Source organism: Naegleria gruberi, assembly GCF_000004985.1.
Source record: "Naegleria gruberi genomic scaffold NAEGRscaffold_8, whole genome shotgun sequence".
Lineage (NCBI taxonomy): Eukaryota > Heterolobosea > Eutetramitea > Acrasida > Naegleriidae > Naegleria > Naegleria gruberi.
The window spans coordinates 252,414-269,804 of NW_003163319.1; the positions used below are offsets into that span (position 1 = coordinate 252,414).

The window sequence follows — 17,391 nt, forward strand, 5'->3', positions numbered from 1 at the left end:
CAAATCATTAATCAATGCATGATAATACTTGTCAATACGTGAAATTATACTTTTTGTCAATTCAGGATTTTTCTGATCAATCAAATATTCCAGCAATTCAAACACAAATCCTCTCAAGAAACAATTGCCATCACCTCTAATTCCTCTAATCTTTTTATATTCCTTCATAAATGAAGATTTTTTAATCTTTTCCTGAACACTTTGATCATGCATGTTGTATGACAATGTTTCAACAGTTAAATTTGAAGCTTCCGGATCAACGATCGGATACTTTTTAATTTCACTCTCGATATTCTTTTGTTGATTTTCGAATTGTTCATAAGAATAACCAGCAGCTGCAGCAGAGGAACTACACCATTATTATTTTGAGAATTACCAGTGGCGGCAGCAGGTGGTAGATGTTGACTCATTTTTTCTTCTATTATTAGAAGAGGTGAAACTTTACAATAATGAAATGTTCCACAAAATCCAATTCAATTCATTCAGCAACAATGATCAGTGGAGAAGAAAATTTATTGGTTATGTGGTGTTTGTTTCTCCAAATGGTCAAGAATGGCTTTGGCTGATGGTCTTGATTGATAATCTTTGGCCAACATGGAAATTGTTAAATCAATCAAGTCTTGAGAGTATTTTCCAGCGTTTGTTAATTTTTCTTTTAGGAATTCTTTAACAGTTTCTGTTTCTTTCATCATGTAGAGTTGACTGATTGAGGTATCTGTATCTTTACTCATAATTTGGTATATAGTCACACCTAAACTGTATATATCAGTTGTTGAATTGTATTTTCCACCGACTGACATTTCAGGAGACATGAAAAGAGGTGTACCACAGTAAGAAACATTTACAGATCCTTGATTTTGACGAGCTAAACCAAAGTCAGCAACAATGATGTGGACATCATTTTCATCGATTGATTTGATAAAAATGTTATTTGGTTTGATATCTCTGTGAATTAATGACATGCTTGAGTGAATGTAATCCAAAGCTTGACATGATTGATCCAAAATCTTTCTAACTATTATTTCTGAACAGTATCCCTCACACTTGATAAGATTGGTTAAATCTCCCTTTTCATAATAATCCATATCAATACACAATAATTGATCATTGTCAACAAAGAATTCATTGACTTTGAGAATGTAAGGGTGATTGATATTCATCAATTGAGCCCCTTCTTTCATAATTGAATTCAAATCTTCAAAGGATGTGAATTTCATAACTTTGAGCGCCTTTTCATGGTTGTTTCTACTGTCTGTTGCTCTAAAAACTGATCCAAATCCGCCTTGACCAATCTTTGACATGTTTTTATATCTTTGTGAAATTGGATCAGACGAGGTGGATGTATTTGAACCTGCAGAATTGTTGTGGAGTGGAGCAAATGACATACTGTTGTTTGATGGGAAATCCAAGGAAGCTGATGTTTGCAATTCAATATAAAAACTATTGTTAGGGAAGTTGGCAGTGTTTTGAGAACTTTGTAACTGTTCTTTTTGGTGTAATCTTTGTGATTCTTGATCTAATTGTTCCTTCTTTCTCTTTGCCTTGATTCTCAATAAGACAACTATTATTACAATCACAACAATAATAATTATCAATAGGAGAATGCCTAGAGAGAGGCCAACACCTAGTCCTATACCAAGAGATTGATCGTCTGTTGTGATTCTCTTTGATACTGTTGGTACTGTCGGTGTTGATGAAGATGTAGCTTGGCTATCAATTACACCAAAAGAAGTAAGGTGAGTCGTATAACAGTTAATATTGAAATATAAAGTATTAGACTCATTCTTGGTTAAAACAAAGTTAGTAGTTAATCCATCATAGGCCCACTTATTATTGGTTGTATCATAATATGTACAGGTAATGTTACTAGTAGAATTGGCCTTATACACCAAGTTATTGAAATTGATTACAATCTTATTGTTAAGCTTGTTAACTTTAACTAAAGCACCACTCAATTGAACAGAAATATCAATCAGAGGACTAATCAGGTCAGAAGATACGTATGAAGAGTAGCTAATATCATAAGAAAGAGTATTGTCGAAACCAAGAGCAGATAATTGACTTGAAAAATCAGATGGGAATACTACATTGGTTCCAATCATGGAAACAGCCTTTCCATCCAATTGGTTTAGCAACAATCCTGTTTGCATGTTTGTTTCTCCTTGAGGCAAATCTGTGTGAATAATAGAGTTGCCAGTAGTATTAGAACTTTGAGAAATTAACAACTTATTCAAGTTGGCCATATTATTGACGAATGGAGCAGGGGAAGAAACGGTGCTCATAATATTGAACAAATCTACAATCTCATTGTAATGTTCATTGTCAATAATGAAAGGAAGAACTGAAGGGGAGTAAATATTTGAGGATGCACTAATACTCGAAAAGATGTAAGTCATCCAAGATGAAAGACTTGAACTTTGAGTGGAAACAGTGCTTGGTGATAGCGTATTCAATAATACATAGATTGTTCTCAAGGGTGGAACGACCAAGGCAATAATCTTCTCATCGACGTTATAACCTGTGTTCTTCATTTGATACAGAACTGAACTCATATCAACCAATAATACTACTATTTGATTGGAGGTTGTTGAATCAAGTAAAGAAGGCAATAGGGCTATTGGAGTGTCTTGAATAAATAAGGACAACAAGGATGAGATATAATTTGCTGTATAAATAGAAATTTGCTTTTGAGATTTCAACAGTTGATATTGAGTATTGAGATAGTTATATCTGGAAGTGAATGAATTATCAGCAGCAAGACCAGAGGGCAATTTTACAACAATGTTGTACTTAGCAATTGCTAAAGAACCACTTGTTGTTACAAGCTTGACAATTACATTTAAATTTCCACCATTAACAAATGGAAGTGGTGTTACAGTTACTGATTTTGGAGTGTTTGAAAGAATTCCAACTCTTGAAGTACCATTATTAACTTGCATAATGAAACCAGATATCTTCTCCTTATTATTCACACACGAAATGACAAATGAAGTTTCATAGGCAACATTTGAATTCAAAGGATCATATAATTGGCAACTGAATCTTGGCATCAAATCAACAGTTGTGATCACATTTGCAGATGATTGACCTTGCCCATTTGTTACCTTCAATTGAATCTTGTAGTTCTCTCCCTGAATCAATCTAGAACTATCTATCAACAAGTTACTTTGAATGTTGGTTGAAAATGCAGTATTCCTTGCCGATTGTTGTATAACAGCTGAAACACTATTCTCACCATTGAAAAGTTTGATTGTTCCTTGAATCAATTCCCATTTCAATTCAGAAATAGTTGATGCAGAGGTTATAGTGGCCTGAATTAACAAACTCTTTCCGTAAGGATAAACGTCTGGAATGGTATTTAGTTTAATGGCGGGAACATTCTGAGGTACATTTACAACACTGATTGTTCCGCTCAGAGTCTGACTAGCTATACCAGAAACCGAAGCAGTTAAACTGATAGTGTAATCTCCTACAGGTAAATTACCAGCACCAATTGTCAATGTGTTTGTTGTTCCACTGCAAATGCTTGCAGAAATTTGCTGCTTGGTCTGCTTATCAAAACATGACCAGGAGTATTGAAGTGGAGTAGTAGAAGGTAAATTATTTAAATATGGATCAAAAACAAAAGTTCCAATTACAATACTGCTTGAAATTGAATAAGTTCTCTCAATATTTGTAAGAAGCAAACCGAGTTGATCAAATACAGAGTAAGAAACAGGTACTTTTAAGGAGTATTGAGATGCTTCCACAATGCTAGTGGTGAGGGATCCAGTATATTGGGAGGCAAAATTATTGGTAAATCTGAATATCTGCTTGCCATAGAGTTGTGTTGACGTGTATGCTAAACTTCCTTCAAATACATTTTGTAAAGTTGTGCCTTGTGTTGGTACATTAAATTCAATGACACATGTTTGACCAGCACATGTATAACCTCCTGATTGTAAACCAGATACTAGCTCAAAGTTTTGATGAGTTGATACTGTATCAATGGAATATTTCTGAGAGGTAGTATAGGTGTTATATGAATTAGAACTGGTTAATGAGACGTTGAGTACCTTTGAATTTCCTTCCATGGAGGAAATAGAATTTAGGTAATTGGTTGGAATGATGACAACAGGATTGTTTGTGTTATTTAGAAATAGAGACTGAATTTGTGAAGGACAATTATTGCAATTCCAAACTTGTGAAATGGACTTGAAACCATAGAATAGATTACTAGTACTTGATCTTACTATGAGTGGCTGATTGAGTGTTAGTGGTGACAGGACACTATTAAGGGAACTTCCAGATGCTGTCGATAGAATAGAAATTGCACCCATTGCATTCACTTGTAACACCACATTACTTGGTATTAGATTCAATGTTGTTCCGTGCGTTATAGAATGATTGAAACCAAGATAAATTCTCAAGCCTTGAGAAGTGAAATCACAACTAACCATGGAAGAATCTCCAAAGGATAAAATATCATTTTGTGAGAAGAAATCTTGACAATATTTGGTACTAGATGGTATGTATGCCAGTATTGGAGGATGGTATGGCCAGAATTGTGAGATCACAAGATGTTTCAATTATTCCAGTAATGAATCTGCTGTTTGTTCAGGAAGGGGAAAGTGTTCGAATTATAATTTATGTTCCTGCAATACAGGATATACTGGTCCAAATTGCGATATTGCTATTTGTTATGGAAAATTGCAAAATGACACCACCGTTTGTTCCTCTTTTGGTGATTGTATTTCCTATAACAACTGCCAATGCAAACTTGGATATAGAGGAAACCAATGTCAATTTCTGCAAATGGCAGATATCAGGTGAGATACATAACCCATTTGAGCTACAAATATTACTGTTGTTTGAGGCTACATCATTACAGATAGTATATTGGCAATTACTTCCAACATATCCTAAATTACATGAACATAAATTTGGACCTACACAAGTTCCATTACCACAACCGAGCCCGAATAATGCATTTCCCACTGTGTTTTTAACACCTGCACACAAATATGATTGACACTCTGAGTCAAAATATCCTGCATTACAAGTACAATTATTAGAACTTAAACAGGCTCCTTTTCCAGAGCAAACGTTGGAAGATGCTGATGATTTTCCAAAGCATGCTGTAATTTGACATTCAGTTCCAGTATACCCATTCGAGCATGAGCATGTGTTGGGGAGAGAGCAGTTTCCCCTACCTGAACACACATTTGAATCATTAGAATATTTACCATAGCAGATGGCAAGTTGACAATTAAGCCCAGAAAATCCATTGAAACAGGTACAATTATTTGGAGAGTTACACAATCCATGGCCACTGCAAGTGGTAAGCTCATTAGAAACTCCAAAACAGGAGGCAATACATTGAGTGAAATTCCCATTAAGCCCATAACCACTCGGACAGTAAGGAGCCAATCTTCTTATTCTGTTGTTCCCTTTATCGCTGATTAGTATTTCTCCACTATTGGCAATAAAAGTTGTTTGATATAAATAGTTGAATAAGGCACTTGTAGAGTTGCCTATGTCACCATATAATCCATTAATTGAATCATCTCCTCCAACAGCATTAATATTTCCATCAGGACCAATAACCCGAATCGAATGTTCATTAGTATAGTAAATAAAATCTCCATTCTTAGAAACAGCTACACTAGTCGTGTGCATACAGGCACCAATAGCTGGAACTCCAATAGCAAATTCATCACAGGAGCTAGTTGACCCACCAACAGTACTAATAATTCCAGTGTCTGCTGAAACTTTTCTTATTCTAAAATTTTCAGATATAAAAATATCACCCAAACTACTAATTGCCAATGAGGAAGTGTATTGTAATTGAGCAGATGTGGCCAGAACATTGTTTCCATAAGTTCCACTTACTCCAGTTCCTGCAACCGGGTACACAGTTCCGCTCAGTGTTATTTTGTAAAGTCTTGGATTGGCAGATGTAAGAACAAGAATTTCACCAGTTATTGGTGATAGAGCAATACATTGAACATCCAATGGAGCATTGATTGCTAGTGTTCCATCAGGGACAATGTTTTTGTCTCCATTTCCAGCTGTTGTTAAATGTGAGTTCACCAAAGCAAACAATTCCACTTACCAATTGTAGTTATTATTCCATTCGTTGAAACCTTGCGAACTCGGGAATTCATAGAATCTGCAATATAGACCTCACCTGAGCCACTGACTGCCACACAACGAGGAGAGTTTAATTGGGCATTAATTGCCAAACCCCCATCTCCACTAAATCCACTTGTGCCATTGCCCGCAAATGTTACTATAGTATTATTAGGATATAAAATTCGTATTCTGTCATTGAAGGTGTCTGATAACATTATTAAGCTTGATAATTTTTACAATTTAAAACTTACCAGCAATATATATTTCCCCAGTATTAGCAGCTACTGCATGTTGTGGTTGTGCTAATTGAGCATTTATTCCCAATCCACGATCTCCAGAAAATGAGCCACCATGACCTGCAATAGTTGTAATAATTCCTGAGCTATAAGAAACAAGTCTCACTCTGTTATTGTATTGATCTATTTAAGAATACTGTGTTAATTAAAGAGTAACAAAAGAATACGTACCTACAATATATAAATCTCCAGAGGTATAATTGGCTGTGAGGGAAAATGGTTTAATTTGTACATTCTTTGCTAGCCCACCATTTCCAAGATCACCAATTACTGGAGAAACAGGACATATTCCATTTCCTGTTATAGTTGAAATAATTCCATTCGAATCTATTTTCCTTACAACACATTCACCATCAGAAGAAAAGAAAATATCACCCTTAGAAGTGGTGGTAATTGAAAATGGATATGATATCAATGCATTGATGGCCAACCCTCCATCTCCTGAGTTCATTATTAATTTTCTAATATTAAAAACGAAACAAACCTGAATAGCCAGCAGTGCCTGATCCTGCTATTGTAATAATTGTAGAATTGGATTTAAAAATTCTTCTAATTCTATGAGTTTCATAGTCAGCAATAATAAAGTCACCATTTGATGCTATAGCAAAGGAGCGAAAACGACTAAGATAACTTGAAGTTGCAATAACGTTATCTGAATTGTATCCACAGAATCCATAAACTCCAGCTTTACAAAATTAATTCATTGTCCTTAATAACAATACTTACCAATGGTTGAAATAATTCCATTAGCGCCTATTTTTCTAAGTAAACAATTAAAAGAATCAGCAAAGTAAACAGTTCCATCATTTGCAACATTAATACCAAAAGGAAATCTCAAGTTGGAATTAATTGCCAATTGACCATCTTTTTGTTTTAAAATCAAAAAGAAAACTCAATACTTACCAGCACTGTACCCTTCGGTTCCATAAACCCCAGCAACAGTAACAATAGTTCCATTAGTGAATATCTTTCTAATTCTATGTTTTTCAGCTTCTGTGAGATACAAATCCCCATTAGCACTGAATGATATTCCCATCGGATTCATTAACATGGCATTAATAGCCAATGCTCCATCGCCATAATTTGAACTGGCAAAACCAGTTCCTGCATACGTTGTAACAATTCCATTCGCAATCTTTCGAATGAATGCACCATATGAAAGAGGATTGAAAAAAGATCCGAATAAAGTATTTTCAGCAATGTACACATGTTGAGTAATTGGATGTATAGCAACTGCACTTGGTGAGTAAAGAGAGACACGTAAAGGATCATATCCCTCTCCCTTTACATTCAATCCACCAGCAATGGTAGAAACATTATAGCTTGGATAGAATGGTGTTGTTACTCCTGCAACAGCATGTGGTTGGTTACAAACAATTGAGAGTGCAACCACCACAGCAAAAAGAATCGATACCAAAGTGTGCATGAGGTTGCTGTTTGGTTTTTTTCTTTCTCTGAAACCAAAAGACACTATTACCCGTGTATGTCATGATGACATTAGGGGTTCATTTGGGAACTTGCCTTGACCTGTCATTCTGGAACAAGAAGGTAATGAATATTATTATGAACCTCAAAATCGGGAATTTTGAAACAAGAAGTAATAATAACTATCATTTTTGAAGCATGAATCCTTACCAGCAAAATTGTATTTTTTATATAAAATTAAAAATTAAATATTAAAAATATTGGCGTCCAGGCATTAAGGGAGCATACTTGATAACGGGTAAAAGAAGCGGAATATCATGAATGTAATCATGGTGTATATGAATTTGGTGTGCCTTTTCGTTCATGTGCGTTAGTAGAGGAACTTTTAATAGGCTGAATCACTCGGAATGCTACAGGGGTTCATTTCCAGAATTTTATTGATTGGTTATTTCAATTTCTCGAATTAAGAGAAATATCTACAGAACCATCTCTTGACCACTTGTCTCGGTCGTTTGTACGTGTTTCGAATAATAAACTTATATTGAATTTTCTTAATAATAATATCTGATAGTTGGTAGCAATAAAAACACAACCCAAAAAATGCTTCGAGAGGCTAGAGTTTCAGATAAAGAGAAAAAGAGAATTGTTGATGAATTTCTTCACCTTATTACCAATAGCAAGGCTTTCGATAGCAAGTGTCTTAATACGGAAACAATCGATTGTTTTGTTCTCCCATTCTTTGAGTGGAATGGCGTAACTTTAACGATGGAACTTTTGAAAAAGGCTAATTATCAAGAGTTGATTGCCAAGTTGGAACAATCGCCAATATTCTATCCTATATTAGTTAGTTCAATCTTTTTTCATTTTGGAATGGCTTATCAATGGAAGAAGAACTCAAACTCAAACTTAGAAATTCCAAGATGAGTTGCAAGGAAGAAGCTTTACTAATCAAGAGAAATTGAACATGGAAAGTATTCAACCAATCATCAAAAGTGAATTCCTTAAAGAAGCTGCCAGAATTGTTTCCAAATCACATCAAGAGAAAATCCCAAGCCCTCCTTCCCTTATTGTCCTTCATGAACTTGAAAAAATGGACCTAGATACTGCTGTTAAAGCCATGTTCAATATTGAGCAAAATTTAATGCTCAAACTAGCTGAACAAAAGGATGAAACAAACGAATTGGTTACGGCCATTGGGCAATTAATGGTGGAAACAAACAAATTGGTTAAGGCCACTGAGCAAAATTTCATGAGCAAACTTGATGAACTAAAGGTGGAAAATAGCAAATTGATGAAAGAAATTAAAAGTTGGAAGGATGAAAAGGCGTATAAGAAATGTGATTGTGATTGTTTGGGTTGCAAGGATTGTTCCAAGAAGACGAATCACTGTAAATAAATGAATCTTGATACTGCCATGTTCAACATTGATTATCATCATTCTTTCTTCTTCTGCGAACATAAAGTTGCATTGCACTAAAATTATGTTTGAGAATCTCATTTTGTATTAATATTCAATCTTTTTCAATTTTGATTGAGTGAGATATTCAAATAGTCTCCCTAAGCCAATCAAAAAATCAAAAAAAAGAACATAATGCAAACCATTAACAATACAATAGAAAACTCCACAGAACATGTTCGGAACAATATTTCCATACTCCATTCAATATGGTTTTTAATCATCCAACACCCATTCATCATGTTTCTAATGGATTTAATTCAAGTCTTTAGAGAACTCGATTCTGAATTGAGATTCAGTGGATTTTCTCAAATATTAATAGCTTGCTTACTGACCAAACATTTTCATCAGCATTCAGAAGCTTTCTTATCAGTAGTGTGGCGACTTTTATTCTCATCACAAGAGAAACTGTGTGGCGACTCTATTTGTCTCACACTCGATAAATGTCATGAAGAATCAAGGGTTGAACTCTTCCAAACTTTATTCACATCAAAATGTGTTTTGGCAGACTTACAACACGCACACATTCATCACATTCTGAATTTATTACAGCCCTACCTTTCAGAAAGAGAAATATTCATAGCAATTTCAATGATGAGGCCATTTCTTGCCTCCCCTACTTCTTAGTTTCTAAAAATTCTTCATTAACCATTGTGAGACACTGTAAATAATTTTAATTGGTGGAATGTTTAGCTCTGCACTGCGCTTGGATCTGAACATGTGGATGAAGGAAGGAATTCTTTTTTGGAGTGGTTACATAACCAAAAAAGAATTCCTTCATGAGGTATGTAACACCACCAACAAACTCTTTAAATTTCTCTTCAATTAATTTCACTCAACTGAAAAAATATCTTTAAACCTAATCATGGGACAATATCAATCAACATTAATCACCTCTCATAACAAGTTTGCTTCTTCCTTGTTTCAATCAATTACCACCAAAAACAAGCAAACTAATATAATCTTCTCACCAATTTCCATTTATTTAACTGTATTGATGGCCACCGGTGGTTCTAATGGCCAAACATTGTCAGAGTTTGGCAAGGGTATTTTCCTTGATCAATCACCATCCACTGTTGAAGTGTTTAGACTCATTATCGAACCATTTGCTTCCAATTTCTTTGATAATCTCAACACCTCAATCATCAATGTTGCTAACAATGTCTTTGTTGAGAGAAATGCCATTTTGAATGAAAATTACAAGGAACATGTTCAAAAGGCCTTCCAAGTCAATGTTGAACAATGTGATTTTGCAGGAAATGCCAATGGTGAAGCTGTGAATATTAATCAATGGGTTTCTTCACATACCAATCAAAAGATTAATAATTTAATTCCACCTAATCACCTTAATTCTCTCACACGATTAGTTCTCGTCAATGCAGTTCATTTCCTTGGAAAATGGAAGGAAGTTTTCAACATTTCTAATAGTTATACGACCACATTCCATGGCGCTGGTGGTGACAGCACTTGTACTATCATGCAAAAAGAAAGAACCAAAGAACAATATGGTGCTGAAGGTCTCTATCATTGGGTCACCATGTCATTCAATGATGCCAAGTATAAGCTGACCATTGTTGCTGTCAAAGATAACTCACATCAAACAACTTTCGATGATTGGTTCTCTAAGAAATTGAGTCAAGGATTCGAAAGTGGCTTCCCTACCAGAGAAACTCAAATGCACTCGTGTGGCTTCCCAAGATTTGAACTCGAACAAGGAATGGAATTGAATGAAATTTTACAAGCTTCTCCATTCAACATTCAAAAAGCATTTACAACTAATGCTGATTTCTCAAATTTGATCGTCAATGATCAAATTCATATCAATGCTGTCATTCATAAGGCCTATATTAAGGTGAATGAAAACGGTGCTGAGGCAGGAGCTGCTCTTAGTATGGATTGTGCTACTTTTAGTATTGTGAAAAATCCAGAATTTCTGGTCACCTCACCATTTGCTTTCATCCTTACTGATGATTCTACCAAGTCAATTCTATTTGCTGGTAAGGTTAACACATTGTAAAAGAGTAAGGTTTGGATGGAGTTGTTCGAATAGCTCAATCTTCCTTAATTACTTTCGAATAGAACAACATCCTCAATAAACTATTCCTTTCAACCAATGTACCTCATAATACTATTAATAATATTTTAAAAATAAACCATTTATTTTCCTCATCACCCAACAGGACTCCGTACCAATTAAACTTTTTTAAAACTGCAACCTAAAAATTGAAGAATTTGATTTTAAAAAAAACATAAAAATGGCCTACTATGATGAGATTGAAATTGAGGACATGATCTTCAATGAGGAGGAAGGTTCCTACTATTATCCTTGTCCTTGTGGTGATATCTTTTCAATCACATTGCAAGAATTGTATAATGGTGATGAAATTGCTCACTGTCCAAGTTGTTCACTTGTTATTAGAGTAATTTATGATCCCGAGGATTTTAAACAAGAAGAGGAAGGTGCTGCCGATGATACTGAAGGTGCTGCGGAGGAAATTGAAACACAATAATTTTAATAATATTATATATATTTATAATATTTACTAAATTACTCTCTAACCGACACTTCAATGCGAAAATTAGATTAAAAGGAGAGCACAAACTCTAACACTAGGAAATTAACGATACTAATAATTAATTCGATATTATCATCATTTAAATGAAATTAATTATCCAATTAATTAAATAATAATATACAAGTAATAAATTAATTTATAAACCATTTAGAGGAGAGTGAGCATATTTTCAGCAGTTGTCTTTTCCAATTGACCTGGAGAATCTTCAACGAACAATTCCTTAACTTTACCATTTTCAATAAGCATACTGAAACGCTTAGATCTCTTTCCCAAACCAGCGGCAGTCAAATCGACTTCAAGACCAACTTGTCTAGTGAATTCACCCAATGGATCAGCAATGAATTCAATTTCTTCATTACCAGAAGCAACCTTTTCCTTCCAGGCCTTCATGACAAAACTATCATTGACACTGAGGCAGATAATCTTGGAAATACCCTTTTCCTTCAATGCTTTAGAATTGTTAAGGTAACTTGGAACGTGCTTGTTTGAACAGACTGGAGTGAAAGCACCCTATTATTATATAATTGTTGTGTGATGTAATAATAATGGATATATAATTAATTCCGATCATTCCGATCAATTAATTCCAAAAATATTAAAATTATTATAAAATTGTTATCAAACAAGAAGAATACATTAGTAAATTCTAACGAAATGATACTTACTGGGACACCAAAGACAATAACCTTTCCAGAAGTGAACAAATCATCAGTAGTAACAGCTTCATTGGTAACCTTGAAGAGTTTAACTGGAGTGGATGGCTTGACTTCAACATTGGTGTGGGCAGATCTGAATGAAACAACAGTTGATCCAATCAATGATTGTTTTTTGAAGAGAGGAATGGTCTTACGGAGCATTTTGTTCTGATTTTTTTGAAACTTTAATATTAATAAATATTCAATCATGCAAATGTTTGGGATTCTCAAGCCAATATTCATCTTGTCTTTTAGTTAAGAATCTTCAAAAATACGCACTCCTTAAACTCTCATTCATTGGTTAGATTGGTGAAGAGAATATTAAATTGATTTTCAAATGAGTTAAATTTTATTAAAAACTACTAAGGATGTGAATCAATTTACTTCTTAATGGTCACTTCACTGGCTGCACATGGAGAGAATTTAATGTAAACTTCACCCATGGCTGGAGTGGCAAGAGCAGAATCTTTCTTACTGCCAATTAATTTACCTTCCTTGGCTTTCCAATATTCAGCTTCTCTGAGGATAAATCTTCTCTCACGTCCAATATTGTGTAAACGAAGGAGGTCTCCAACTTTGACTCTGAATTCACCCATATATTGATCTCTTGTCTTTTGATAGTCCATACATTTGACAATTAAATAATCTTCATAATCAAAGATGTGAATAGTATGTGGTTCATGCCAATCAGGATTGACAGTTCTATTGACAATCTTGGTTCTAACCTTTTGTTTCTTAGAACCCTTTCTGGTATTCTTTTCATTCAATTTAACTCTGAGGTAAGGATCTGCTGAGCCATGGTCAACCGGTAATAAATTTCTACCTCTGGAAACTTCCATTTTGAGACCTTCAGGTTTTGGTGCAATATATTTTGGAATGAGATTTACAATATTCTTTTCACCACATCCAACAATCTTCCATCCACCCTTGTATAATTCAATGACACACATTGTTACAATAATGTCATTATCACTTTCATCAGCACTATCGTAACCATCCTCATTGACTTCATACTTTTCTTCCTTCTTAGTATACTTGTCAAGGAAAACACTTCCTGCAGTTTGAACACGAATAATTTCTTGACCTGTTCTCATGCCAACAACACGGCAGTAAACTTGTGAATTTTCATTGAGGACACTTCTTGATTTGACTTCAATATTTGCAACAATGTATTTGACATTGGAGCTTTCAACAAGATCACGAACACGAACGTCGAATTGTTCTTCATCATCTTGAGTATAGATGGTTAAAAAGTTAATTGGACGATGCTTGAGTTTGGCATCCATATCACTATATCCATCAAAGACTTTACCAATATATCTTCCAAAGTGATCATAGAGTTCAACTTCTGCATTGAGAATATGCTTCTGACCACCATTACCAACTACACCGAAACCAAGAACCAAATCTCTCTTATCCTTGACAAAGTCCTTTGAAACTGAAGTTGTTTCCTTTGCTGGAACTCTGAAAATATCATTAGATGGTTCACTGATATCAAATTGGCACTTTTGCAAGATGGATCTCAAATATTTACGAGCTGGTGATTGGAATTCTATGATTTCATCCAAAACTTCAATGAACCATTCGTCTCTTTGACCTCCACGATAAGCAATGACAGCCAAATTGGCATGTTGATGACAATTGAATACTTCCAAAGCATCTGTTGAACCATCAACATTGTAAACATTTCTCATTTTGGCAATACACATGTCAACCTTTTCGTCAACATTCCACAATCTGAATGCATTGATTTGCTTTTCAGGAATGAGTGAATAATCCAAACCTTCCTCTTCTTCATTTCCAGAAATATCCTTGAATTTCAACAAGAAGCACATAAAGTATGGAGCATGAGGTTCCTTGCTATAGTTCAAATCAACACGGTGGAATGAGGACAAACTTTGCAACATTTGATCTTGTCTTGGAAGTTCATGTTCTTCATCCTCATCTTCTTCTTTGAGAACAAATGAACCAGTCATTTGAATATCACTGTTAGAGTCATTCTTTTTTGAAAGGGCAAGTTTTCTCTTTCTCAAATCATTTTCTTCATTGACCATGATTGGCTTAGCTCCTGTTAAGAGTTTACCATATTGTGAGAATTCTAACACTTGGAGAGCATCTAAGTTCTTTACAGTTGAAAAATCGAATCCAACAGTTCTGACTTCTTGCTTTGAGATACGGAAACAACGTGGTTTTTCTTTCTTTTCTTCTGACTTTTCTTCCACAACAATCAAATCCAAGTCATCACCAACAGAAACAACTTCTTCAACATTTTCCTTCTTTTCTTGAGGCTTTTCAGCATCACTGGCCTTGTCTTGTTCTGCTAACAACTTTTCTGCCTCTCTTTCACGTTCTTCTTCCTCAATTTCTGCCTGTGTTGTCAATTCAATACAAGGAGGTAAATCAATTGTGGTAACATAGGATTGAATTTGAGCTTTCAACTTTGGATCGATAAGTGGATGGACACCATATGAATATTCGCCAATATTGCTAATCTTCCATTTGGTAAGTCCAATAAATGATCCAGAAGATACCATCGAGTTGATTTGATTCTTCTTTGAGGTAAAGTTAATTCCTGAAGATTCATTTGGATTTCTCAAACAAGTCAACTTGCAAGCAATGAAACTTTGGTGAGCCTTATCAGCAGTGTTCAATTGATATCTGTACAAGTCACCAACTGATGGAGTGGAAATCTTAACAAATGGATCTTTGAGTTCTTGGAAGCCAGAATCTTGAGCATTGGAAGAAGCAGTCACAACAACCATGATGGAGTGGACAGATTTTGGAAGACGACTCAAATCAATTTCTGCACACAAATCATTTTCCTTTCCAGACTCGAAGAGATTGTCCTTGTAGAATACAGCTGCAGGAGTTGGTTTGATGGCATGTGAAGAGGTTGACAAGTTATTACTTGAAGCTGTGTTAGATGTGGCATTTCTAGGAGAATTGTTTCCAACACTTGGCTTATCGTTAGCAATTGATGAGCTTGAATTTCCAGCAGTAGAAGCTGTATTGGTATGATTTTCAATTCTAGCAAGTGAGAGCTTTGGTGTGTATTGATCAATGTGACCAAGACGAGTTCCATATTTACCAAAGAATAGTACTGTAGTTGTTAAATAATATCTAGAGTATGATCTTCCTGAAAGGGCTTGCCATCCAATGAAAATCTTGACACGATCCTCATTGAAAGTGTAGCTCTTTTGCATGGAAATTTGTGATGCAATGGATGGCTTTTCACTTTCCTTCTTTTCATTTTCATCGTAAGGATTTACATCCTTCTTGGCATTGATTTCTTGAAGGAGAGCTTCATCTTTCAAGGTTGGAATGAATGGTGGTTTTTCAGCACTCACTTGAACAGATGACAAATATTTGTGAACCTCTTCAACAATCAATTGATCGATCAAAATCGATCCAGTCAATTCAGAATAGACACGAACAATATATTCTTCATCATCATCATGATCATCATCTTTGAGTAAATTAGCAATGGCCATATTTTCCTTATTCAAATTCTTCTTTTCCTCCTGACGAAGGTGAATAATATAAGTTAAACGATTCTTCATGGAAATGAAAATATTCTCTGGCAATACATCCTTACACATGGCATACATGAAAGCATCAATAAATCTCTCATTGTGTCCAATATCTACTTGTTTTGAGACAATTTGCCAATAATAACTTGAATTTACACTTGCAGATGTTTCATCTTCTTGGGTAGTTTCATCATTTTCTTGTTCTGCTGGTTTCAAGTGACTGGAATTTCCAGGACTTTGTGAAATTGATGAATTATCCATAGCTGATCCTTCATCATCGTCATCATCCTTATTGGTATTCTCTTTTTCCTTTCCAGGTACCACAGATGTTGAAATAACTTCAGCATCTCCTCCTCTCAATTGAATAATTGCAAAAACTTGACCACTGACATCTCTTTGATTATCAAGTTTTGAAGAAATGGCAAGTTTCAATTCTTGATCATTAACATATTGATACAAATTACAACTAGCAAATGACAGTTCCGATAAAACTGTTCCAGCATAACAAGAAGCAAGGAAAACAATACAACGAACTTCTTGATCAACTTGTGAAAGATCCAATTCAATATATTCATTGCTATCAGAAATAGCTTTTTCAAGAGGAATTGTGTCATCTTTCAATTGTTCCTTCCTATTGTTGTTTTGATTAATATAGTTCAATTAGTTTTGTTATTATTTTAGAATAATAATATTGTAATTTGTTATATGAACATGTTAATATCTAAATAAACATAAGAAGAATACATACATTCTATTAGAATCTAGATTTTTAAATCCATTTCTATCATCACCACTATGTTTTAATCCCTTCACTTGATCCAAGTTATTGAAAAAACAAACATCATGAATACCACCATATTTGTTTAAAAGAATGGCAACTAAATCAACATCGTGTGTTAGTGTAGATTTTGATTTCCATTGTAAAGTTGCTATAAATCGTGTATTAGAAATATTGGATGTGGCTAATGATGGACTTGTTGATGATTCCGTATTTTGTTGTGGATTGATTGGTGGTAAATTAAAGACAAAATTATGACTGTTTTTAAAGGGAAAAGTTGAGAATGTTGTAGGATTTGTTGTGCTGTGGGTGATGGAAAGAGGTGAATTTGGAGGTGAGAGAGCAGCAGCAAGTTTGGTTTTATTTAACATTTTTTTATGATTGTTTATTGAAGAACGTTGATGGATGACATGACAAGTTTTTATCTACAGTTTGATTTTTCTTAAATCTTCTGATTGAAACTTTCCTTAAAACTTATTTCTCCCTAACAAACGTTTTTTCAAAATTATCATCACTTCAAG

General features: G+C 34.6%; 8 protein-coding genes across 8 annotated transcripts; 4 read left to right on the forward strand and 4 right to left on the reverse strand.

The window, feature by feature from the left end:
* Window positions 1-512: 512 nt before the first annotated feature.
* Window positions 513-1,385, reverse strand: NAEGRDRAFT_31119 (uncharacterized protein; the record flags this gene model as incomplete). The annotated part of the gene is made up of 1 exon (XM_002680847.1): window positions 513-1,385. The coding sequence occupies one exon, from the start codon at window positions 1,383-1,385 to the stop codon at window positions 513-515; it is 873 nt and encodes a 290-aa protein (XP_002680893.1).
* Window positions 1,386-4,626: 3,241 nt separating this feature from the next.
* On the reverse strand, window positions 4,627-7,836 carry NAEGRDRAFT_63886 (uncharacterized protein; the record flags this gene model as incomplete). The annotated part of the gene is made up of 7 exons (XM_002680848.1): window positions 4,627-6,050; window positions 6,095-6,271; window positions 6,366-6,533; window positions 6,582-6,851; window positions 6,895-7,095; window positions 7,137-7,274; window positions 7,314-7,836. 7 exons carry the CDS (start codon window positions 7,834-7,836, stop codon window positions 4,627-4,629), a joined length of 2,901 nt encoding a protein of 966 aa, XP_002680894.1.
* Window positions 7,837-8,435: 599 nt separating this feature from the next.
* On the forward strand, window positions 8,436-8,759 carry NAEGRDRAFT_63887 (uncharacterized protein; the record flags this gene model as incomplete). The annotated part of the gene is made up of 1 exon (XM_002680679.1): window positions 8,436-8,759. The coding sequence occupies one exon, from the start codon at window positions 8,436-8,438 to the stop codon at window positions 8,757-8,759; it is 324 nt and encodes a 107-aa protein (XP_002680725.1).
* A 166-nt stretch (window positions 8,760-8,925) lies between these two features.
* On the forward strand, window positions 8,926-9,231 carry NAEGRDRAFT_63888 (uncharacterized protein; the record flags this gene model as incomplete). Its single annotated transcript, XM_002680680.1, has 1 exon — window positions 8,926-9,231. One exon carries the CDS (start codon window positions 8,926-8,928, stop codon window positions 9,229-9,231), a length of 306 nt encoding a protein of 101 aa, XP_002680726.1.
* A 925-nt stretch (window positions 9,232-10,156) lies between these two features.
* Window positions 10,157-11,308, forward strand: NAEGRDRAFT_63889 (uncharacterized protein; the record flags this gene model as incomplete). Its single annotated transcript, XM_002680681.1, has 1 exon — window positions 10,157-11,308. One exon carries the CDS (start codon window positions 10,157-10,159, stop codon window positions 11,306-11,308), a length of 1,152 nt encoding a protein of 383 aa, XP_002680727.1.
* Window positions 11,309-11,546: 238 nt separating this feature from the next.
* On the forward strand, window positions 11,547-11,801 carry NAEGRDRAFT_31070 (uncharacterized protein; the record flags this gene model as incomplete). The annotated part of the gene is made up of 1 exon (XM_002680682.1): window positions 11,547-11,801. The coding sequence occupies one exon, from the start codon at window positions 11,547-11,549 to the stop codon at window positions 11,799-11,801; it is 255 nt and encodes an 84-aa protein (XP_002680728.1).
* A 183-nt stretch (window positions 11,802-11,984) lies between these two features.
* Window positions 11,985-12,731, reverse strand: NAEGRDRAFT_35558 (uncharacterized protein). Its single transcript, XM_002680849.1, has 2 exons — window positions 12,533-12,731; window positions 11,985-12,377 (listed from the first exon to the last, which is right to left on the reverse strand). Exons 1-2 carry the CDS (start codon window positions 12,722-12,724, stop codon window positions 12,015-12,017), a joined length of 555 nt encoding a protein of 184 aa, XP_002680895.1. The 5' UTR covers window positions 12,725-12,731; the 3' UTR covers window positions 11,985-12,014.
* Window positions 12,732-12,892: 161 nt separating this feature from the next.
* On the reverse strand, window positions 12,893-17,241 carry NAEGRDRAFT_78591 (serine/threonine kinase; the record flags this gene model as incomplete). The annotated part of the gene is made up of 2 exons (XM_002680850.1): window positions 12,893-16,723; window positions 16,841-17,241. 2 exons carry the CDS (start codon window positions 17,239-17,241, stop codon window positions 12,943-12,945), a joined length of 4,182 nt encoding a protein of 1,393 aa, XP_002680896.1. The 3' UTR covers window positions 12,893-12,942.
* Between the last annotated feature and the right edge of the window lie 150 nt (window positions 17,242-17,391).